Source organism: Camelus bactrianus, chromosome 12 (genome assembly GCF_048773025.1).
Source record: "Camelus bactrianus isolate YW-2024 breed Bactrian camel chromosome 12, ASM4877302v1, whole genome shotgun sequence".
NCBI lineage: Eukaryota > Metazoa > Chordata > Mammalia > Artiodactyla > Camelidae > Camelus > Camelus bactrianus.
The window spans coordinates 32,107,474-32,133,254 of NC_133550.1; the positions used below are offsets into that span (position 1 = coordinate 32,107,474).

Consider the following 25,781-nt stretch of genomic DNA (forward strand, 5'->3'; position numbering starts at 1 on the left):
CTTGTCCCTTTAAGTGGAAGAAAATATTTAAAGAATTTTGTTTTATTCTAATTATTTTGAAGATGTGGTGGCAAATCCAGACAAAGCCATGAGGATAAAATTTGGATGTTATTTTAATACTTACAGTAATTGTTCCTACGTGATTGGAATAAAAAGTTGAGTTTCTATCTAATTCAAACACCTTTAGTCATAGATGAGGAGAGCTTTAAATCTCTCAAGAAGATGAGGAAACACAAAATTCAATCAGAGATAAGAATATGAATAAGGGTTGAAGAATTTTGTGAGATGTCAGAGAAGTTTAGTAACATTTAACTTAAATCTAAGACTGCAGGCTACAAGGACTGTAAGATCAACTCAGTCTTGAAGTTATGAAGTCCCTACCCTACAAAGTAAGTATTAGAATTCTTCAGAAAAATTCAGGAATGTCCTAGCTGAAATCTCTGATAGTAATAAAACCTTAATCAGCTAGAATTATATTACCAAACATGTTTTGGGGGTGATGTAACTATTTCAAGAATGTGGGCAACTTTTTAAACATAGGGAGATTTAAAACTAAATATAAAAATATTTGAGAAGCAAATTTATGTTATGAATGGTTTTATGCTAAAGAGGCAGTACATATTTTTAACCTTTTTTTTTTTTTTGGTAGGGGGAGGAGATAATTAGGTTTACTTATTTTTAGAGGAGGTACTGGGGATTGAACCCAGGATCTCATGCATGCTAAGCATGAGCTCTACCATTTGAGCTATACCCTCCCCCAGTTTTTAAAGTATACTTGTTACTTAGCCTGTTAGAGTAACATGTCAGTCTTAATTCCATTTTAAAATTTATAATTAATCATTTTTTCTTGTAGTTGTTAAATAGAAAGATTACCAAATTTGTATGCATGGTATGAATATTTATGAAAACTTAAGACTCACCATATTTCTGTGTTTAATTTATTAGATTTAGAAAGATTATTTTAAGTTCTAGGAAACTTTTGTGAGAAAGTGAAATGTCTAAAGTAAATAGAATATCTCAGTGTGTTTTCCTAAGTTTGTAAATGCAACCAAATATAATTCTGAACTTTTAAAAATAATTTTTGGTTGGATGCCAGACATTGTGAATGTAATGTTAGGTGCTTGACTTTTTTTTCCTTGCAAAGTATTGGACTTTGTTCTTGTAGGCAAGATTTTCCTAAACTCTTTCTGTAGGAAAGCACAACAAGGGGAGACAATGAATAATTGTGATCAAGTAAGACAGTCTATCACAGAGAGGTATAAAAAAGTCCTTGCAGTCTGTTATCTGAGTATGTCCCAAATAGCAGGATGTTAATAATAATGGTGATGATGATTATGATGATAGTAAGTGTTGAATAAATGTTAATTTTGTGCCTGGGCATTATTCTAATTAACTTGTATTAATTCTCTTAAAACTCACAGTAACTCCATGAAATAGGTACTGTAATTTTTAACGTTTTATAGATAAGGAAATTGAAATTTATAGAAGTTAACTTTCTTGTCCACGGTAAATTTTAACACCTACATGTGAAACTAGGTAGTCTGATTGAAATATGGTTAATACAGTGTACTGTATTCTATCTTAGCATATTAAATGTTCTGAGCAATTCTGCAGTGAAGAACTGTGTCTAACTTTATCAAACCTAGCATGTCAATTTTATTTTGGAGCTTGGAATGCTATTTAGGATTGGGAGGCTATCTGTTAATCAATCGATTGACCAATATTCTATGGAATGCTTGTACTATAAGATCCTTATGGGTAAAAACAATATCCTATTTGACTTTGTTTTTCAGGTTCTAAGTTATTCTTTTTTTAAATTGAAGTATAATTGATTTACAGTATTGTGTTAGTTTCAGGTATACAGCAAAGTGATTTGGTTATATATATTTATTTTCAGATTATTTTCCATTATAGGTTATTACAAGGTACTGAATATAGTTCCCTGTGCTATATAATAAATCCTTGTTCCTTATCTATTTTATGTATAGTGGTTTGTATCTGTTAATCCCATAATGCTGATTTATCCCTCCCTCTCTCCCTTTTGGTAACCATATGATTGTTTTCTATGCTTGTGCATCTGTTTCTGTTTTGTATATAGATTCATTTGTATTAATTTTTAGATTCCACATGTAAGTGATGTCATAATATTTGTCTTTCTCTGAGTTATTTCACTAAGTATAGTATTCTGTAGGTCCATCCATGTTGCTCCAAATGGCAATATTCCATTCTTTTTTATGGCTGAGTAGTATTCCATTGTGTGTATATGTGTGTGTGTATATATATATATACACATATATATATGTGTGTGTGTGTGTCTATATATATATATAGACACACACACACACATACATACATACATACATACATACATATATATACACACACACACCACTTCTTCTTAAACCAGTCATCTGTTGTTGGGCACTTGGGTTGTTTCCATGTCTTGGCTAAATAGTGCTGCTGTGAACATCGGGGTGCATATATTTTTTTCAAATTAGAGTTTTTGTCTTTTCTCAATTTATACCTAGGAATGAGATTGCTGGCTCATTTGGTTGCTCTATTTTTAGGTTTTTAAGGAACCTCTATACTGTTTTCCATAGTGGCTGCACCAATTTATATTCCCACCAACCCATGTAGGTGGGTTCCCTTTTCACTACAGTCTCTCCAGCATTTTTTATTTGTAAACTTTTTGATGATAGCACATTCTGACCTGTGTGAAGTGATACCTCATTGTTGTTTTGATTTGCATTTCTCTGATAATAAGCAATGTTGAGCATCTTTTCATGTATCTGATAGCCATCTGGATGTCTTCTTTGGAGAAATGTCTATTTAGATCTTCTGCCCATTTTCTGATTGAGTTGTTTGTTTTTTCAATATTGAGTTGTATGAGCTGTTCATATATTTTGGATATTAACCCCTTGTCAGTAGCATCATTTGCAAACCTTTTCTCCCAGTTCATAAGTTGTCTTTTTGTTTACAGTTTCCTTTTGTTGTGCAAAAGCTTATAACTTTGATTAGGTTCCATTTGTGTTTTTGTTGTTGTTGTTTTGTTTTAATTTTTGTGGGTTTTTAAATTTTTTTGCTTTTATTTCTTTTGCCTTGGGAGACTAATCTAAAAAAAATAATGCTACAATATGTGTCAGAGAATGTCTGTGTTCTCTTCTAGGAGTTTTATGATGTCATGTTTTATATTTAGGTCTTTAAAACATTTTGAGTTTATTTTTGTTTATAGTGTGAGGGAGTGGTCTAATTTCATTGATTTACATGTGTCTTCTGTCCAGCTTTCCCAACACCACTTGTTGAAAAGACATTCTTTCTCCATTGTACTTTCTTGACTCCTTTGTTATAGATTAATTGGCTGTAGGTGTGTGGGTTTATTTCTGGGCTCTCTATTCTGTTCCATTGATCCATATATTTCTTTTTGTGCCAATCATGTTGTTTTGATTACTGTAGCTTTGTAGTGTAGTCTGAAGTCTGGAAGGGTTATGCCTCCAGCTTTGTTCTTTTTCCTCAGGAACTGCTTTGGAAATTCTGGGTCTTTTGTGGTTCCACAAAAATTTTATGATTACTTGTTCTAGTTAGATAGTTAGATTAGTTATTCTGGTTAGTATTAAATCTGTAGGTTGCTTTGGGTGGTATAGCCATTTTTTGATATAGATATATATATATATTTGTATTGAAGTATAGTCAGTTTACAACATTGTGTCAATTTCTGATGCACAGTATAATGCTTCAGTCATGTATGAATATACATACATTTGTTTTCGCATTCTTTTTCACCATAAGTTACTACAGTGTATTGAATATAGTTCTTTGTTCTGGTTTAGCCATTTTAACAAGATTAATTCTTCCAGTCCAAGCACATGGGGTATCTTTCCATTTCTTTGAATCATCTTCAGTTTCCTTTCTCAGTGTTTTATAGTTTTCAGTATATGTTTTTCACCTCCTTTATTCCTAAGTATTTTATTTTTTGACACAATTTCAAATGAGTTTTTTTAACTTTCTCTTTCTCATGTTTCATTGTTAGTGTAAAGAAATGCAACAGATTTCTATCTATTAATCTTGTATCCTGCTGCCTTGCTGAATTCATTTGTTAGTTCTATTTGACTTTATAGTTTGAAGTTGAGAGCACTAACTTCAGCGTCATTTACAGATGTAATTTTCTCCCAGCTCTTGCCGTTTCTTAGCCATGCTCTTAAGCTCCTAGGCCTCAGTTTCTTCATAAGACTGAAATGAGTTTCTACCTTGTACTGGTGAGGACAGTTAAATGAGATGAATATAAAGCATTTACCACAGTACTTGGTAAATGGTAGGAGTCAAATAATGTTAGGTTTTCTACTGTTGATATTCTTGTTGGTGACATTAGTTCCCATCTGGGTCACATAGCTATTTCAATAAATGCTTGCTGAATTAAATGTATTAGTTTTCAGTTATGTTATTTAACATTTTTACCTTATCTACAGTTTTCAGTTTGTTTGAAATTTTTAGAAAATATATGGCATGAGTAACTTTGATAACATCATATCTTCTGATAAACTTTTACTTTTAATATTTACATTTGCTACATAGTTAGAAGAGAGATTGAAGTGTTTTCTCTTTTTTAATTTTAGAGACCTATTACTACATTTCTCCATTAGTTGGTGTCTTTTTCTTGGCTCTAACTCCTATCTGGATTATAATAGCTGCCAAACATCCAGCCACAAGGACAGTTCTCCACTCAGGCTGGGAGCCTGTCATAACAGCTATGGTTATAAGTAGGTTAGTATTAAAATGTGTGTGTGTGTGTTTGGATGGGGAAGGGCGAGTTTATACTATACACATGTATCTATCTATATATAAATAGACATATAGATAGATTGATATAAACAAACCAGTTGCCTGTTTTTATTTCTTAGATCCGTCATTTTAATGTGAGTTCTTTATTATCCCAGGTAGTAGGGATAGAAATTACAAGAGTTGTTGAAATCAGTAGATGTACAGAACCTCATTTGGCTACTGGTTTCAAAATTTTCCCCAACCAAATTCTTACCAGAAGGATGACTAAAATTTAGTGGTGTTTATCTTTGTGTGTATGTGTGTGTTTTAAGCTGACAATGACATTACTTATTTTGAACAGTAAGTTGCTTAGATAAGTATCAGAAAATGTTAGAAATGTACATACCATTTGACTACTCCACTTCTAGGATTCTGACAGGACTTAAAGATATAATTAAGGATATATGCAAATGATTAAGTTTTAAAGATCCTCATCACAGTGGAACTTTTAATAACAAAAAAAGAGAAAGAATACAGATATCTAGCAATCATGTATTGATCAAATGAATTATGGCATAGTCATAAAATGAAATATTAGCCAGCTGTCAGAAATAAAATTGTAATGTTTCTATTGATGTGGAAAGATGTTCATTATAAATTGAGTGAAAGGAGAAAACTAGAAAAGAGTATGAATTTCCTATTAAACTTGGTAGATTGACTCATGTTTGTCTTCTTACTGAAACTATTAAAATGACAGTAAAAGAAAAAAGCTATACAACTGCAAAAACAAAAGGGGAGCAGAGAGGACACTAGGTGAGAGATTTAGTAAAATTAGTAAGATAGGAATTCGTTGGATGGTTGTTAACTGAACTAACAGAAAGAAGAAAATTTAAATCTAACTGCCTATAGGACAAGGGGGCACCCATAAGAGGCAAGCTGATTTAAGCCTTGGAAACCCCCAAAGATGGAGGAACTAGAGGCACTAAATACTTCAAAAAGCTGAAATTAAGAAGATTGGTTGTGTTAATATAAGAAGCAATTGTTCCTAAAAGCCCTTTTCCAGCTTGAGTGCCAGGGTGCCTGCCCCCTTGCACTCTAGCAGAAGATGAGAATTAACCCTGGAGAGGCTAAATTAGCCTCTCGGTTCAGAATCACCTGCACCAGTGAGGCTGTAGATTAAGCAGTGTGAAAAACAAGGATTAAGGAAAAGTCTACATGCTGAACAGTGAATACTCTATCCTACTTCCTTTCCTTTTCTCATAGAATGCTGGCAGTCTGGCTTATACCCCCTGGTGAAAAATTAGGTCATTCCTTTCTGGGGAAACTCATCAGCACAAAAGAAAGACCTGCAGAGATTGACCCTGTGGGTCCTTTAGTGAAAGAGCTGCATGTCCTACCTGACCATTCTTCAGTGAGGCCCACCTGCTGACAAGCTCTGCCCACATACACAGAGAGCTCCAAGTATGCTTTGCATTTGTCCCTAAAGGAGGAGCAGGCAGTAAAGGATTGTCAGACATTTGATTATCAAGGCTTTTAACATGACAGAGACCCCCCCCCAAAAAAAGGTGCTCAAAAAAAGTACAGGCATAGTCCAAAAGTCTCAAAAAACTATCACCAGTATTCTTAGTGAAACTAGAGAAGCTATGGCATCTATAATATAAGAACAGAATACTCTAATAAAGAGGATTTGAAAAGCTGAAAAAGCTCTTGGGAATTTAAAAATATATAAATAGCAGAAACAAAAAAATTCAGCAGAAAAATTTTGAAGATAGGGTTGAAGAACTATCCTGGAAAGTAGAACAGAAAGCAAAGAGGTGGACAATTGGAGGCGAACCATAAGGAGAGGAAATTATCAAAGAAATAATACAAGAAAATTACCCAGAACTGAAGAATGTGTGTTTCCAGATTGAAAGGGCCTGCTGAGTACCTTGAACAGTGGATTAGAGTAGAAGGGACCCAAATCAAAGCATGTTATCATAAACCTCAGAAGCTTTCAGGAAGAAGAATCAAATTGCTTATGAAGTATTGGGAACTGGAATGATGCCCAGTTGGAACACCAAAAGTGACTCTCTCAAAATTCTGAGGGAAAATTATTTTGAACATAAAATGTAACACTAAATCAACCAAATGTAGGCTCAAGAAGTTTTCAGACATGTGGGATCTCAAAAAATTTGCTTCCTGTATATCTTTTCATATGGAAGCTGAAAGTAGATAAGGTCTAACAAAGTGAGAAAATCATTGGGAAGGAGGGTGACACAGGAAGGAGGAAACATATTCCATGACAGCATGTGGTTCATTTTTCTGTAATGCAGATTGCATTTTCCTGGGAAATTCAGGCAACAGGATCCCCAAAAATGTTGGGACTCGATCATAGTAGGCAGACCAAGACCCATCGTGGGGAGAGTGAAGGGAAGGTGTGGAATGACAGTGGTGCATCAGGCCCAGAGAGAGGTGTCCAGGTTGGCAGGAGGACAGTGGGCTTAGGGAGGAATGTCTAGGGAAAAAAAAGTGGAACTGATCGATTACCTGATGAGCTTGACCCTATTCAGAGGCCTTCCATTAACTTTGCTACAAATTTGAGGTGAATTAGTAATAAGTACCTAAAAAAATTAAGAAAAATATAAGACAGCACAAAAAAGTACAAGTGAGGAAATCTGATCATACACTTTGTGGCTCATTTGTGAATAATGATGATGTTATAATAAAGTAAACCCTAAGTAGTTCACCAAAAAGTTATAATATAGCCAACTGGCAGGAAAGAGGGAGGAAGGGAATTGTGAAGGGACTAAGGTGGGGAGGGGAGGGTAAGAGAGACTGAATGCTCATCTGCCGCAGTGGAAGTCATTAGTAAATGTCAGAGTCAAGAAATAGCTGTATAAATCTGTTTAGCAGTAGATGATTAAATTCCAGGAGAAACAGTTAAAGAAGTTAAAAAGCATTGTGAAGAGAGAGCAGGATCCGGGGTGGGGCAGGGGACTATTTGATAAGTTTTGTGGTGCTTTCACTTTTTAAATGATGCTCATACATTTGTTTGATAAAAATATTTAATGAAAGTGAAGAATGCTTTTACAGTTTGAGTTTTTGTTTTTAAGAATATACGTGTTTAAAAATGTCTGGGAGGCTATATGTCAGTTTAACCATGGTTGATTTTTATTTTCTTTTTGTTTGTATTTTCCAGTTTTTCTATAATAGGTTTTATTACCTGAGTAATAAAAATATTTTAAAATGTATTTTAGCAAGTGTTCATGTTATATATACAACATGATCCGAGTATTTTTGGTAGGGAAATTTATTCTTTAACACATAACTAGTTTATTCTATAAAATATGTATTTTTTTTTTAATTAGGGCTTAAAATACTGAAATATTTCTAAGGGTGATTATTTTTGGACTTTATAGTATACCTTTTAATGGGAACTCCTACCATTATACCATTATTAAGCCATTCACTTATTTTATTAAAAAATTAAAATAATAAAAATATAATAATTTCCTAGTATTAACTCTCAGGTAGTGTGGTAAGATCTGATCTGATATTTGGCATCAGCCCCATTCTGTGTCAGCATATAGTTCATTCTCCTGTAATGTGGATTGCATTTTCCTAGAAGATTTAGGCAACAGGATCCCATGGAATATTGCGACTGGCAATGCTTTATAGTATGTAGACCTGGAGACTGAAGTTAACCAGTTGATAATGATCTTGGAAACAAAAACAGATCGCTCAGCTCCATTGAGATGTTGAGAGTGTATATGTTTCTACTATAGAACCGTATTTTATTTTTCCAGACCTCTGTTCTCCAATTGAGCTCTTTCTATGGCTACAACTGATTATTTTAATTTACCAGTGATAAGACACATCCTAACTGTATCTAGTTTTAACATGATAAAAATTATCCTTTTAATGGCTTGTATACTTGAAGTATGAAAAGATACTCTCTTTAAAACTATCTTTTAGTTGTAAGAGTAATAAATGAACATGGCTTTTAAAAATTAATAAGTATAGAAAGATATTAAATGACCATGAGTCCCTTGTCAGTCTCACCCCCTAGAGATTGACATACTTAATTTCTTATATGTCCTTCCAGACATTTTAATGCACTTAAAGTTTATGCTTTTTTCTTTTTTGCATGTAACATATCTTGGAGACAAGAAAGCCCTAAAATGTGGGACCACAGCTTATGCCATGTTTTATTTTCAACATTTTGCTGTTGACATTGATTTTTGCTTTGAATATTTTTTCTTTTTATTCTGTTTTTTAATATCTAAATATTTTATTTGTAAAAGTAAGGGTGTTTGTATATAAAGAACAGCTTCAAATTAGCACATTTCGTTTCCTTTTCCTTAAATTGTATGTTTTTATATCTTTCAGCATTGGGGGCCTTATTCTGGACACAACTGTATCTGATCCAAACTTGGTTGGGATTGTTGTTTACACACCAGTTATTAATGGTAAGAATTAGATATACTGTTTCATAACGATACCGTATCTCTCTGTATTCTTAGGTACTAACAGGTATCTTTGGGTTCAGATTTTAAAAGGTCTGTCTTCCCATCCCGTCCATTTTATTTTCGATCCTAGGTTGTTACTGCTGGTGGAAGGTACCTTCCCTGTTCTCTGTGTGCAGAACACATTTTTTTTTTTAAAAACAACTGTTTTTTAATCTTACCACTATTTGTTTGAGAGTCAGACATACCTGATTTTTAAGGTTTGTATGGCAAAATGGGATATTTCAATTCTGTATTACTGTTTATTTTGGGCTTATCTGCTGCCTTGTATTGTTTTGTCGCTGCCCTTGTCGATTTTGATGGGTAAATTATTAGGGTTAGCTAGGATTAAGCATTGCTGGTGTCATTTCAGTCCATTAAAATCTATCATACCTCTGCTGATCCCTTTCAAATCTGCCTTAAATTTTCTCTTATCTATAAAATGGAAATTACAATACTTAAATTCACAGGGATTTTTTTGTACAGATTCCATTTAATAAGATAATTTTAGTCTAGTCCTACTGGCTTTTGGGCTGGCTGTCATTAAATTGGATTTCAGTATAGCCCAAGCCTATATACTTTAAAAAATAATTCTACCTGGGGAAATATACATCACAGGATATACTACACATTTAATATAAATTACTTTTATGTACTTATGTATAAGAAAATATATGAAAGCAAGTTCTCCAAATCTAATTTCACACCTAAAAATCTTTACTGAACATTTTAATCTTGGGGTAACTGAACAAATTTCCCCCAGAGATGCCCTTCCTGGTTTTCCTGGTACCAACATTCTGCCCATCACCTGCCTTTAAAATCATGGAACCATTTAATTCAACCCGGCCCTTCATCCTCTTTGAATAGATGATGGCCAAACCTTGTGTCTTTGTGCTTTAACAGAATTCACTTGTTCATTTACTTATATAACAAGCATGTCTTACCGTTGTTTTCTACTAATGTCTCACTCCAGCCATCATTCAAGTAATAAAGTAGCCTTCCTGATTCGCTCACCAAGGTGAGAGAGATGTTGATACATTTATTGGCAGGGAGGCAAAGGAGTAATAGAAAAGGAAGGATTAAGGATGCATGAGCAATGGTAAATAATGAAGGAATAAGGTCCACAAAATGATGGGCTACAAAGTAGCCTTAGAAAGAAAGGATACCCCTTACTTCGATGGAGTAATAAAAGGAGTCCTGAAGAGAGACTAAGGTGAAGGGCCTTACTTACAGTGACATTCTCAGTTGTCCCAAGAAAGGTAGATAGATTCATTTCTCTAGGGCAGTATTTGCCAAACTGTTTCATGTCATGGCACACGCAGAAAATTACAATATTTGGATGGCACATGGGGGTGAAGAAGGAGGAGAACACTTGTTACCAGAAGCAACCCCTTGAGTGCCGCAGCTGCCTCAGACCTATCCTACCCATGTGGAGCTTAGGAGAACAGTACCTAGACACACCTGTAACCTGTTTAAGACATTCTAGTTTGGGAAGTTCCTTTCTAGGCAGCGTTTCTCAGCCTTTTTTCATTGTTGCCCTCTGGAGCCACTTTAAACCTTTTTTTCCCCCTAAATGTGCCCATCCATGAAATTTTAATATCACAGATCCATTTCTGTACTATATGTATATCTGTGCTTTATAAATAAGATATTGAATATAGTTGCCTGTGCTAGACAGTAGGACTTTGCTGTTTATCTACTATTTTTATTTAAAAAATTTTCATTGAAGTATAGTCTGTTTACAATGTTTTGTTAATTTCTGGTGTACAGCATAATGTTTCATTTATAAATATATATGTATTCCTTTCATATTCTTTTTCATTATAGATTATTACAAGATATTGAATACAGTTCCCTGTACTATATAGTAGAACCTTACTGTTTATCTATTTTATACATAAGAGTGTGTATCTGCTAATCCCAAACTCCTAATTTATCCCTCCCTACTTCTTTCCCCTTTGGTAGCCGTTAAGTTTGTTTTCTATGTCTATTTCTACTACCCTTTGCATTTCTTGAAACTAAAAGAGCAATACCTGTATGTGAGTTCTGATAAGGAGTCATGAAAGGAGGAGAAGTGAAGGTGCCTAAAATATGTAGGTACATATGGAAGATACGAGATCTGTTGTGCTGTTGATTATAAGGGTTTACTTTTTAATGAAATGAACTTTCACTTCAGGTCCCCTTGGGACAGTCCAAAAGAATCATTGACATAGTTTGAAATATATTCTATGCTGTGAGTGTTAAATATTTCCTGGAAACATATTTCTAAATTTAATAAAACATGAGGTTGGATTTTAAAGTAGTCCTTAGATGAACCTTCTGAATTTATTCATACTATCAAACCATATGTTACCATTCTAGCAATAAAGTACTTAAAAATTAGTTCTTGTGGACACCGAAGCCTCTCACTAATTATTTAATATGTTGGAAGTCTGCTTTTATTAATGTTATTAATTTATGTGACAATCTTTAGATGTTCTCCACTAGCTTTAGTAGTATAATTAGTCTGTGAGGAATTTAAGTAATTTAAAAGAAATGCTGATAGCCCAGCTCTTAGTAGAAGTATAGTGTACGTCATGATAATAAGAAAGCATTTTTGGCATTAAGGAAAGCCAATTATTCCAAGGTAATAATTCTGCTGTAGTTTAAAAATATAATCAGGGATCATGATGAGCTCATAATGGGGTTTTAATTCCATGGGAGGCTAAAACTTTAATAAGCTTCCACACTATGTTAGTTATTTTGTCTTCCATATGATGCCTTTAATCTACCAGAAACTGATTTTTGTGTAGAGTATGAACAGGAGTCCAATTTCATGACTTTTTTGGCATATTAATAACTAGTTATCTTGGCACTATTTATTGAAAAGTCTGTAGCACTCTTAATGATCTGCAGCACCTCCTCTGTGTGTTTTATGCGTGTTTGTGTGTGTGTGTGTTTGTGTGTATGTCTGTGTGTGGTTATCAGAAGTTCCTCTCCATTAGAGATTTTAATAATAAATAGTAAAATGCTGAATTTTATTAATTTTTCTGCATTTACTTTTATTTTTCTACATTTTTAATATAATTATATTTTCCCTCCATTTATTTGTTAATACACTGTATTACATTATTTTCAAATATTAAATCAGCCTTACATTCCTAGGATAAATCCAGTTTTGTGATATATTATGCATTTAACATTTTGCTGGATTTAGTTTGCCAACAGTTAGTTTGATATCTTTTTATGTGTGTTTTTATTCATAAGGTGGGCCTATAATTTTCCTTTTTCATATTGCTCTTGTTGGATTTTGAACTCAGTTACGCTAGTTTCATTATGTGAGTTAGATATACTACTCATTTTACACTGTAAAATAGTATGTGTAAGATTTTGCTGTTTTTATTATTTATTATCTGTTGCTTAAATATTTAGTGGAACTCACTTGAAAAAAAAACAATAAAGCAAACATCTTATGTGGGCTTGGAGGTTTTTTGAGGAAGATTTAAAATTTTAGATTCAATTTCTTTAATCATTACAGAATGATTCAAGTTTTCTATTTCTTCTTGAGTTACTTTTGTTGTTGTGTATATTTTAGGATATTTTCCCATTTGAATTTTTAAGTTTATTGGCATAAAGGTGTTCATATTGTTATTTTAGAAATATTGACAGCAGTTAGAATTATGACTTCCTTTTTTTCCCTGTTGTTTGTGCTTCCTCTTTTTTCTTTTCAAATAACCGGTATTTAACTTTTTTGACTTTCTTAATTTTTTCTCTTTTCATTATTTTTCTTCTTCAAGTTTGTGTTAATAGTTCTGTCTTTTCCAGCTTCTTGAGATAGATGCTTAGGTCCGTAAGCTTTTTAGTGTATGCATTTAAGAAGGTAAGTGTGCCTCTTAGTACTGCTTTAGCTACATCCTACATGCTTTTGTATGTAATACTTAATTTCCATTCAAATACAAATGGTTTTTAATTTGTAATCATGATTTCTTCTTTAATTTACAAGTTATTTGGAGATGTGTTTTCTCGGTTTCCATAGAGTGAAGGCATCAGGCCCTGAAGTTTTCTTTGTGGACAACTTTTTAGCTATGAATTCATTTTCTTTAATACAGGGTTTTTCAGCTTGACACTATCGGCATTTGAAACCAGATAATTTCTTATTATGGGGGAAGCATCCTGTGCATTGTAGGATGTCTAGCAACATCTCAGACCTCTGCCCACTAGATCCCAGTAGCACCTCCCAAATTATGATAACCAAAAATGTCTCCAGATATTGCCAGATCTCTCTTTTTTTAATTGGGGGTTGGTTCTTGGTGGCAAAATTACCCCCAGCTGAGAACTACTGCTTTATAGAGATAAGGCTATTCATATTACTGTTTCTTGTCAAGTGAGTTTCTGTAGTTTGTGGTTTTCAAGGAATTTTTAAATTTCATCTAAGCTCTCATTTTCTGGCATAACCATATTATTCATTTAATGCCTGCATAGTCTGTAATGGTGACCCCTCTTTCATTCTTACTATTGAAATTTGTATATTTTATTCTTGATCTATTCAAAGAACCAGCTTTTGGTTTCATTTCTTTATTCTCTGTTGTTTTTGTTTTCTATTTCATTGATTTGTGCTCTTAAACTTATTATTCCTTCTTTATACTTTCTTTCAGCTTAATTTTTTCTTTTTTTATGTTCTTAAGATTGGAATCTGGGATTATTGATAAAAGATCATTCTTCTTTTCTGACATAAGATTTAATGCTGTGAATTTCTAAGTATGCTTTGTGTGTCTCCCACAAATCTCAATATGTTGTGTTTTCATTTTCATTAAATCCAGAATATTTAAAAATTTCCATTGTGATTTCTTCTTTGACCTGTGGGTTACTTAGAAGTGTATTATTTACTTTCCAATATTTGGGGGAATTCTTAGATATCTATCTGTTCTGGCCAGAAAACATACTTTATGTGTTCCAGTTATTTCATATTTGTTGAGACTTATTTTATGGCTCATGATATGGTCTATCTTTGTGAATGTTTCATGTGTTTACTTGTAAAGAGTATATATTCTGTTATTGTTGGGTGGTGTGTTCTATAAATGTCCTTTAGATCAAACTCATTGATAATATTGTTTCAAACATCTATGTAGTTTTGATTTTTTTAATCTGTGTATTGTAGTTAATGAGAGAGGAGTGATAAAGTCTCCAAATATAAACAAGAACTTGTCTGAGTTATTTTTTTTTTTTCAGTTTTATCAGTTCTTCCTTTATCTATTCTGAAGATCTTGCATCTGCATTTAAAATTGTTATGTCTTTTTCATGAGTTGACCTCCTCAACCATTATTCAGTGTTCATTTTTATCCCTGGTAGTATTCCCGGTCACAAAGTCTTCTTTTTTCCTTGCTCAAATTGCTATAACCACTCTAGATTTCTTTTTACTTGTGCTTGTATACTATATTTTTCCATACCTTTAATTTTAATCTATATCCCCATATTTTTTAAACATTTTTTTGTTTTATAATCATTTTACAATGTTGTGTCAAATTCCAGTGTTCAGCACAATTTTTCAGTCATACATGGACAAACACACACTCATTGTCACATTTTTTTTCTCTGTGAGCTACCATAAGATTTTGTGTATATTTCCCTGTGCTATATGGTATAATCTTGTTTATCTATTCTACAATTTTGAAATCCCAGTCTGTCCCTTCCCACCCTTCGCCCCCCTGGCAACCACAAGTCTGTATTCTATGTCTATGAGTCTAAAGATGCACGTTGTACATCTTTTCCACTAGATCCTTTAACGTATTAACCACAGTTATTTTAACATCTTTGTCAGATAGTTTCAACACCTTAGTCATCTCTGGGTCTGGTTCTTTTGGCTTCTTAACTCCTGACAATAGTCTGTTTTCTTTATTGCTTTTTACGGTCTCAAATTTTTATCGAATACTGGGCAATGTGTATAAAAGAACATTGGCAACTGAGACAAATATTATCTGTGCCTAAAAAAGGTAGACTTTTTCTTCTGTTAGTTCATTTCCATAGAGGACTGAGTCAGTCTCATCAGCAGTTGAGCTGGGTTTGTTTTTTGTGGTAATTATAGTTACCTTCAGTGCATCACTGACTTCAAATTTCTTTATTGATGAGCTCCTGCTCCTTACGCCTAGTGTGAAACGTGGAGTTCTATATGCCTGCAGCATGGAAGGCTTAACTGTTTGTGCTTTTGCTCCTCTGCTCATGGTAGACTGCTGATGCTTGCTACATGATGCAAGGCATGGGATGGAGTTTGGGATTCTCTTGTACTATTACCATTCTTAGGCAGTCCCTATACACTTGGTCCACAGAGGTAAGGCTTTCTTAGTGTTTCTTTCCCTCCCCTTTTGGCTGTCACTCTGCTAGATTGGTCTTGGCAGGAAGACTTTCTTTTGAGCAGGAAGACAGCTTTTGCTTCTGCTCTTCCTCCAGTGGCAGCTGATCTTTGCCTGGTATCAGACAGCTGGGGTGTTTTCTTCACCACCCCAAGCATAGTTTGTTTCATGTGAGAGAGAGATTCAGAAATGGATGTGCTCTCTTGCTGTGTGCCATCAAGGTTGGCTATGTCAAGTGTTCTGCCCTATCTCAGTCTGTCTCACAAACACCCAGAGATAGCAAGCAGGTGAACGTGGACTCCCCTTGTAAGTAGGGTCCCCAGGTATTCTCAATGGTTCAGTTAGCCCACACTTAGTATTTAAGGATTTGAAATTTTCAGTTGTTTTCTTCCTACTTGATTTTATGGCTACTACATCCTCCTCCTATACTCTGTCAAAGGAGAAAGAGTTTGGGTGTCCTAACTCACCTTTGGGGCGCTTACTGCCCTTTGCGAACTCACCTTTCTCAGAGTGTATGAGAGGATAATCTAGGTTAAAAGATTACTTTCTTGAGTATTTCTTTCAGTGTCTCATACCAGTTTCTTTAGTAACCTGAGAAGACAAATATCAAACCTTGTCTATTTGGATAAATCTAGCTCATTTTCCCTCTCATTAAGATGATGAACGTGAAACATCATATAACCTAGTTTTATATTTTAGTTGTAATAGTAATTTTTTTAAATTACTTACTCTGCTTTCAGACCAGTTAGATTTGAAAAAATAATGAATGAGTCTTTCACAACAATGATTTTATGCCTTTGGAATATCTACCTCAACATTAAATAAGTCAACATTTCAGAAGAATTCTGTTTTGCTTTATTGGCCCACGATGTGACATAATTGGATTATATTTACTTGACTTTATGCAACTTATTTAAAATAAGAAGATAGCTACATTGTTTTTCTTTATGTTTCCAGGTATTGGTGGTAATTTGGTGGCCATTCAGGCTAGCAGGATTTCTACCTACCTCCATTTACACAGCATTCCAGGAGAACTGCCTGATGAACCCAAAGGTTGTTACTACCCATTTAGAACTTTTTTTGGTCCAGGTAGGTGCTCGTGGGTGAACTCTTATGAGTATAGGCAGGCAGCCTTTGTTGAATACATGTTTTGTGAATGTTGCACAGGTTTCCATTTCTGAGAGCTAAGTAGATTTTAAATAGATTTTGTTCACTAAATCTCAGTGAACAACAACAAAAAAAAGAATTTGTATCAATTTTGTAGTTGCTGAGGAACTTTGCATCATTTTTGTCTTTTATCTTTCTCTGGGATATCTTGTTTATGAGTCAAGAAAGAGGGGCCTTGTACATATAAGAAAGCATTGCGAGGTGATTTAAGGAGACAGATATACTGTCTTTTGTATGTTAATCCTTTTGGCCTTTCCAAGTGTAGGCATTTGATCCCAAACAGAATGAGAGAGGATAACCTCAGTTACAAGGAACATTGCATTGTTTATGTCCCAGACATAGGATGCCCAGAAAACTAAACAATTTTAAACCTCACAATTTTTGACAACTTTTTTCTCTGATGAAAGTAAATGTAATTATTGACTTTTGAATAAGGATCAGAAATGCCCAGTCTTGTAATAGCAATGAAAGAATCCTAAAGGAAAAATAAAATTAAACATTTCAGTACTTTAGGAACTTTATATTTTTTCTTTTGTCTTCTCTCTGTTTTTATAATAGATATTATAGTTTGACCAAAGGTCTTCAGAGCAAGGTTTCAGCAACTATCTTTCATTTAATAAGTAGGTAACATATAGGAAGAATTTCTAAAAGTTAAGTGAATTGTAAATAGTTAAAATTTATTTTAAGCAATTGACATTTATATGATTCTATACAATATAGTAACTAGAAGTAATCCTCAAATTTTAACAACCGCGACCTTTTATTCACCAAAATATGATTTTGTTTTAACAACTTTTACATTTTATGTTACAGGAGTAAATAATAAGTCAGCTCAAGTTCTGCTGCTGTTAGTGATACCTGGACATTTAATTTTCCTCTACACTATTCATTTGATGAAAAGTGGTCACACTTCTTTAACTGTAATCTTCGTAGTGGTATACTTAATTGCTGCTGTGTTACAGGTAAGAGTTAAAACCTCTTGCAATCTCTTTTATGCTCAAGTTGAAGTAAAAGAAATACTTTAGCGTTTCAAACCTCAGCTGAATGCCTTCGTGTATTGACTTGATATTCTTAAAACTAGTAACTCAGGACCACTTTTAATTTGATCAATGGAACCTTTGAATTTCCTGTGTCCTGGATTCTGCGTCTTCCTTTTTGTTCTCTTGTTTTGTATGAACACATTTTCAGATAAATTCCTGAGAAAGAGTGCTACATAAGGAAAAATTTTTTGAGTCTTTGCATGTTGTAAAATGGTTTTTCATGAATTGGTTGCCTGGATATAGAATTCTGTTTCTTTAGAAGTTTGAAGGCATTGTTTCCTTGCTTTTTAACTTCTCCTATTACCATGAAAAATAGCAACACATGCCATTCTCACTGCTGATCTCATTGTACAAAACTACTTTTATATTTCTAGAAGCTTGCAAGGTCTTCTCCTTTTCCCTGTTGTTAAATTTCTTCTGGTATATATCTGTAAATCCGAAAATAATATGCCTGAATTTCTAGTTCATGGTTAATCTCCTTTAGACTCTTGCTAATGAAAATCGAGGATTTGGGTGCTCTTATAATGACCGGTCTTTCCCATATGGTTATATCACAGTTTTTGGTTTCATTAGTAGTCAGTGTTTCTATCATTAGGTCTATCTAAACATTGTTTACTATAGAGCCAGATAATGTACCTTCTTTCTTTTTGTGTATTTTATTTTTCTTAAGGTTAATAATCACATCTTTTTTCATTTGCATCATTTTCCATAAACCCATTTTTAATTTTTTCCAACTGTTCAACTTTATTTTGGCTTCTTGGCCATGGGTTCTTGCTAAGCTCTGTAGGATTTGGTACCTCCTACAGTGAGAAATCCTAACTTAAGAGATGCATTCAAATAATTTTTTGAAGAGATAACATTTGCATTTGGCCTTCAAGCAGTTTGTAGGAGTGAGTCTGGAGGGTAAGTATGGGGAATTATGCCAGTCAAAAGAAACTGCATTGATAATAATGATGTTAATGACATTAACTGACATTTAATGTGTTTCCTATACAACCAGTGTTGTTCTTAGTGCTTTACATGCACAGATTCAGTTAATTCTCACACTCTATGAGATTTGTCCTTTTGATATAAATCAGTGATTTTTAAACTGAAGTACATACAGAACCGTGCCTTGTGCACAGAAAGAAAAGATTTTAAACTTTTATATGTTAACCTTATTTGTTTAAAATGTCTATTTTCTTCTATTTTTAAGATCGCTTTCCAGTAAACATAATCTATTAGCACAATGTTAAGTAAGCATTCTCATTTACATTGGAAGGGCTGCATAGTCTAAAGCTTTTGGAGATTACTGAATTTTTAAAGCACAGAGTGTATGCCAGAAAGAGAAAGTAATTCATACAGAGGATCTAACAAGAGAAGAAAAGTAGATGAGATAGGGTTAAGAAAGTAGATTAGGGCTGATGTAGAAAGGCCTTAAATCCAGATAAGGGAGACAAGAATCTACTCATAAAATAACGAAAACCCTGTGAGTTAATTGATATTTGTAACTTTTCTCTAATGCTTGAGATTTTATTAAAAGTTACCTACTAAATCATTCATTCATTCATTTATTCATTCAGTAAACCATCATTCTACTTGATGCACGGTGGGTTTTAAATCCCAGGATGAATAAATTCAGACGTTATCCTCAAGGACTCATAGTCTGGAGGGAAGACTACTACATGAACAAATAACTGTATTATAATGTAACATAATATTAATGCTGGGAATAGGTACGCATAATTTGCTGTCAGGGCTTGGAAGAAAAAGCAGTTGATTCTACCTGGGGAGTAATATTTTTCTGCTGTTCATTAGGGACGAAGTTATTTCAAATACCCTTTTTTACTACTGGCTATCTTTATTGCTGTATGTGATACGGTCATTTATTATAATTTATGTTCTCCATATGTGTAAGTATTATGAAAAAGATGCATTCCTTAATCCCATGGGCAATATTTAAGAAACTGTTCTTTGGTCTTTTAATAAACACACCACTTTTAGAGCAAATTCCTATTTGTAACTTTACCTCTTCACCTCATGGATTGATTTGACATTTATGTTTATGGTTCTGTGCCAGTATACGATCATGTATCATTTCACTTAAGTTAGTGAAGGATATAAGAAATTTTTCTGAATTTATAAAAATACTAGATTTCAACCTATGCTCACAGTATACCTAGATGTCTTTTTTTAAACCTCTGACCTAAATTCTGACCAGTGAAGTTTGAAAAACTGAGTTGAGGAAAGAATATTAATATCTCTGTGTCTCAGTTACCCCCTCAATAAAATGGGAGGAACACAGACAGTCAAACTTCGGACTTTTCAGTTCTGTGATGTGCAAAAGCGATAATGCATTCAGTAGAAACCATACTTCACGTTTTAAATTTTGGTATTTCCCAGGCTAGTGACATCCAGTGTGATACTCTCTTCTGATGCTGAGCAGTAGCAGTGAGCCACGGCACCGAGTCAGCCGCATGCTCATGAGGGTAACCAACCGATACACTTAAGACCATCCTGTATCCAAACAACTATTCTGTTTTTCACTTGCAGTACAATAAATTACGTGAGCTACTCTAACACTTCACTATAAAATAGGCTTTGTGTTAGATGGTTTCGCCCAGTTGTAGGATAGTGTAAGGGTTCCCAGCATGTTGAAGTCAGGCTAGGCTATGCTATGGTGTTCAGTAGGGTTGTATTAAATGCATTTTCAACTTACAGTATTTTCAAATTACCGTGGTTTTATTGGGGTGGAGCCCCATCATAAGTCAAGGAAGATCTGTGGTAGTTCCTACCTCATAGGCACTTTTGAGGATTAAATGAATTAATTACATAAAGCTTGCTGTGTAGTAGATGCTATATGAGTGTTACCTGACACTGCTGTTGTTGTTATTAAACAATTATAAATGGTGAGCCATTGATTGCTGAATGACAATTGAAATTTTTTTTACCTTATAGTATTGAGTGAATCTTCTTATGTGTCTTTTATGACTGTCATTTTTATGGGTTTTAGTTTTTGTTTTTTCCCCCAAAATCAGGTATCTGCCAGAGTAGATCTTTGTTTTTGTACCTGACATTGTGCATTATTCCAACAGAACAGCTTAGAATCACACTGTAACTTCTCAAATCAAATCTTCGTGCTCTGACACTAACATATATAACACATACACAAACACACACATTCGTACATCTCTTTGGAGACTAAGGTTAGATGGAAGATCTTCACTTTTTCCTGCATACTTCATTCAAAGATGGACAGAAAAAAATAGATACTTTTTTTAAAGATGAAGACTTTCACAACTTAAGACTCAACTTTTAGTATTTTTACTTGGTTGGGTTCCTTTTTCATCTGGGTAAATTTATATTCAAAACCTGGGTTTAAGTTCCAGCTCTTACTCACATATTTCAGTACACACCAGTCTTCTTATCACTAAACTCTGTATTTTGATTGACTATTATATAGTAAAATTTTCTAATATGTGTTTGATTTCTCCCCATCCAGATTCCTACCTCCTTGAGGGTAGAGACCAAGCCTTTTTTCTTTTTGATTTTCTCCATAAGACATGATAGAGTGTTTTTTTAATTCTTGATATTTCACCCTCTTCCCAGGCTAATGTTCTTTAAGGAAACCCCCACCCCCGCCCCCTAACTCCCCAGTCAACTAAATGAAGGAAATCCTATGGAAGGAAACTTGATATTGAACTTATTATAATGACATAGTAACAGTTCTTTGCAGTATTTTTGCTTTTACTCAGGTATCATCTCTCCCTGGAAGCTTTTCTTGAATACCTAATTTGGTCTAAGTGCCTTTATTCTCTGTTCTGGTGGTGGTACCCATGAATACCATTATCCTAGCTTTTCCACATTGTATTGACATTATCTGTTTGTGTGTTTGTTTTACCCATTCTAGAGAAAGGGTCTCTGTTTTACTCATGTTTGTATCTCTAGCACCTAGCCTCATCCCTAGTGCTCAATTACTGTTTGTTAGACTGAATGACTATATCTTGTTAGCTCTGTCTCCCCTTCAGAAGGAGAAAAGTATACAACTGTATTTAGGTACCAGAAATTCCAGAAAAAATGAAAAAAAAAAACTGAATTTTCTTCTCCTTGCTCAAATTTCCTCTTTCATTGACATAGGTATTTAAAATAAAAGCAATGAAAAATAAAACAAAACCACAAATGCTATCAGCATTCAGTCAAAATTGTAAGAATTTACTAAAATGTTTAGAGATGAAGTGACTTGATATCAAGGGAAAGTGCAAGTTTGGCTTTAGATAAGGCAAAATTGGAAATGAGTTGAAAATTGATGAAGCTGAAGGATGGAACATGAGCGGTGTAGGGATAATTTGTACTATTCTGTCTACTTTTGTATATATTTGAATTTTTACATAGTAAGGAGTTTTAAAATGAGGATTTTTCAGAGCATATTGACTTTCTAATTTTGATCCTGTAGCTGACTATTTCTTACTGAAAGTGAAAAGTAAGAAGACAACTTGAGTTTGAAATTGTTTGAGACTTAGAGTGGTTGGGTTCGTGTCTCATTTTGCCATAGGTGCCCACTGACTCCATTTTTTGAAACTTTTAAAAAAATTTAACAATCTACTTACATGTCAGTTTCATTGTTTAGGTGTTTGTTGTGTGTTTTGAGAGTAGAAGGAACCTAACAAATGTGATTTTGTTTTGTGACATTAAGGCCACTGAACCAGAGTCTGTAGATGTGCTGGACTGTACTCTTACTCATATTCTTACGCAGTGCCCAAGAGCAATCAGAGTGGTTGGAATATGTCAAGGCCAGAGTAATGTGCAAAAGGCATTCATATTTGGTACACCCCTAGCCACACTGCATTTTGAGTTTGTTTTTTTTTTTTTTCCACATGAAGAATGGGTTGGCACCAAGGTAACCATACTGATTACCCATTATACCTTTTGTGCCGTCAGTCAGCATTCATGAGACTCTGGCAAAGGGCACAGTTGTTGGGTTTAGAACGTAATTTTTCTTCTGTATCAAACTAGCCCACTGAACCCACAACTTCAGAGAACCAGAGTGTACTTTCTTCTCCAAATTTAGAGATGACTGGGTTCTTTCCCTCTAAGCGGTCATTTCCCTGCCTTCACATCTTACTTATTCAGATACTCCATTGACTGCTCAAAACCTGTTAATTTGTGAAATCAAAAGCATAATATGGAATTCCAGGCTGTGGTGGACCTTGTTGGCCTTCCTTCTAAGAGATGCAGAAGGGAATTTTGATATCCTCTTCAGGGTTTTCTGTCTGTAATTCATTTGTTTGCCTTATTCCCTATGGCCTTTTTCAAGGACATAATACGTGGATAGCATAATAAACCGGAGAAGGTACAAAGGTAACTGTCAGTCAGATAAACAGAGTGGCAATCTCTTGAGCAAAGAAAAAACAGCTGTACATTGTGGTTCATTTCCCTATTTAATTTAAAGCCTCTACTAGTTCCCCTTTGTGTTTGAAATCCTAGTATGCTTCCTTTGTCTATAAAGAGATAAAAGCTTAAACTTTGGATGACATAACCTACGGAAGGCAAAAAGATAGGCCCATTTGGAGTATATTACTTTTTTTTTCTGCTGGAAAATATTTCAGTAGGAAAGAAGAATGACTTTTCTAGCCCTAGGTGCCTGTTAAATTCCGGCAAAGTGTTCATTAATATAATTCAATGAATCAAAACTATTACTAAATGAAAATTTTAACTCCCGTTTTTAAGCAGTGATTGTTTCATACAGAAAATTAGGTTATTAAGAATTTTGCTAAACTTCTAGAAGTACCCAATCCCATGGGAAATTAATGTGAAAGTTTGGTTGTAGAAAATGTGCCTGTATCTGTTTTTTAATGTGGGAGAGACAAACGTTTCCCTTAAATGGTGGAATGACAGATTCTCAGTATATAAAGGTGAGAATTATAAATATCAGGATTTTATCACATATGTAGTGCACTGTGCTAGTCACTGTACAAAGAAATAGAAGATACTGTCCTTGTGCTGTAGGATCTTCTCTAAGCTGTGGGAGATGAGGTTTAAATGCATGGGATAGTTTAGAGAGGAGCCTAAGACTTACCTTCTTATAACAATAAGTTATAGGCATCTTCCTGTGTAACTTCAGAATCACACTTTGTGCCTATGCGTGGCTTTCATTCTTTAAAAGTGCTTTAATACTTTTTTTTTTTTGGAAGGGAGGTTCAAAGTTTACATTACACCTGATGAGAAACTTGAATCCATATCAATAAATGTGAAACTGCCCTTAGCAAAATAGTAATACTTATACTTCCTATTAATATAATTTTGAAAGCAGAAATCTCCTTAGTTTTTATTACTACCTTTCAGTAGGCAGTGTTTGGTTTTTTTTAATTTTACACTTATGTACAAGTTGCACCATCTTACACTTCCCAATAGATTCTTAGTCTCAAGAATAATTATTCTCAGCAAATCCCAAGCCCAACTTAAATGAGCAAGTGAATGCCCTTCATGAAAAAAATATATAAACTGGATATTGATGATTGGATGTCCTAAGAAGTGTTTCTGTTTTATAAGTAATAGTTCATGGTTATTTTGAAACCTGTGTTTGTGACATGAACATGGCCACAACACAAATAGTACAAATTGAGAGCAAACGTCTTCCATTTCTCATCTAGTAGAACATGGTAGTAGAAATATGGTCTGCATACTTACTAACAGAAGCATTGCCAGTGTCTTAGTTCTGAAGTCACATTCATGTGATTCAGTGTCATTTAACTGTGAAGACATAAAAATAAATGTTTTCCCAGAAGAAAAATATTTATAAACCTTATAAATCATCATGTACTTCACATACAAAGGACAAAGGAAAGAAGAGGGGAGGTAAGATCCCAGTATGCAGAACACTGTAGAAAGATCACAGAGTCTTTAGAGTCAGACCTGAGTCTAAATTGCTGCTCTGCTGCTTATTTTGTGACCTTAGTCAAGTTTCGTAACACCTCTGGCCTTATTTTTTCCCTACCTCAGAGGATAGTAATGAAGACTAAGCTAAGGCAAATAAAGTACTTGGTAGAGTTCCTGGAACATAATAAGTTGCCAATAATGGCGGTAGCTGCAGTATATCTTCATTATTGTCATAGACGCCTTTTTTATCTTCCTCTCTTTATTGGAGCTGGTTATTCAGTGCCCTGAGGCCTTCTTCATCTCCTCACCATTCTCCTTCCTTTTGACCCCTGTTCTTTACTGCAGGACCCCTTTTTCTTGCTCTTCTGGTGAGTGCCCTAAGCTTCAGATACCACCCTTTCCTTGCTAACTCCCAAACTGATAGATCCAGGCTGGGCTCTTACATCTTCAGTTAAACGTTGAAAACACATTTCAAACTTAACATGTCTAAAACTAAATTATTTCTCTCATAATCTTTCCCCTATCAGTAGGGATGGTAGACAGGAAGCTGCAAGTGAAAAGATTTAGTCTGTTTTTCAGTTAGAAGCTGTCTGTTTTTATATTTGTTCTGCCTAAAACAGTCTCCTTCAGATTCCCAGGTGCACTCTGTGTTCTAGTATCTCTTACTTTACCTGGAAGTCTATATTTATCTCTTTCTGCCATAATTTGACTTGTTATTTTATAGTGTTCAGCTATATTTCCTCTTCATCTGCAACTTTTGGAAGATAAAAAGAACTGGTTCTCTTCCATATAAGCCAGTCCATCTCCTTATCACGTAAGTTGTTCATTCTGAAAATTTTCCATCTCTGACAATTCCCTTCGTGAGGTTTAGTGATCTGAGCCACTTTTTCAGTATATATGAGTTTCAAAAATGGTAATAGCAAATATTTATATAGCATTTATTCTGAGCCATGTGCTGTCCTAGGCACTTCACATACATGAGCTCACTGAATACCTACCACTACCCACTGAGGCAAGCTACACTGTTAGTTCCCACTTATAGATGAGGCAGTTGATGTGGAGGGAAGTTGAGGGACTTGTCCAAGTCCACACAGCAAGATGGAGTCTGGATCCAGCCTATGCTCCTAACCACTGTGTTTTACAAGAATAAGTTT

The 25,781-nt window shown here is 34.2% G+C and overlaps 1 protein-coding gene across 5 annotated transcripts in view; it reads left to right on the forward strand.

The window, feature by feature from the left end:
• SLC41A2 (solute carrier family 41 member 2) overlaps positions 1-25,781 on the forward strand; it is a 104,396-nt gene that overhangs the window by 57,717 nt on the left and 20,898 nt on the right. For all 5 annotated transcript variants that reach the window (XM_074375147.1, XM_074375148.1, XM_074375146.1 and 2 more), the window contains 4 exons: positions 4,611-4,758; positions 9,124-9,203; positions 16,523-16,654; positions 17,546-17,694. In XM_074375147.1, the coding sequence (XP_074231248.1) occupies positions 4,611-4,758; positions 9,124-9,203; positions 16,523-16,654; positions 17,546-17,694 (509 nt within the window). The remainder of the gene's footprint in view (positions 1-4,610; positions 4,759-9,123; positions 9,204-16,522; positions 16,655-17,545; positions 17,695-25,781) is intronic.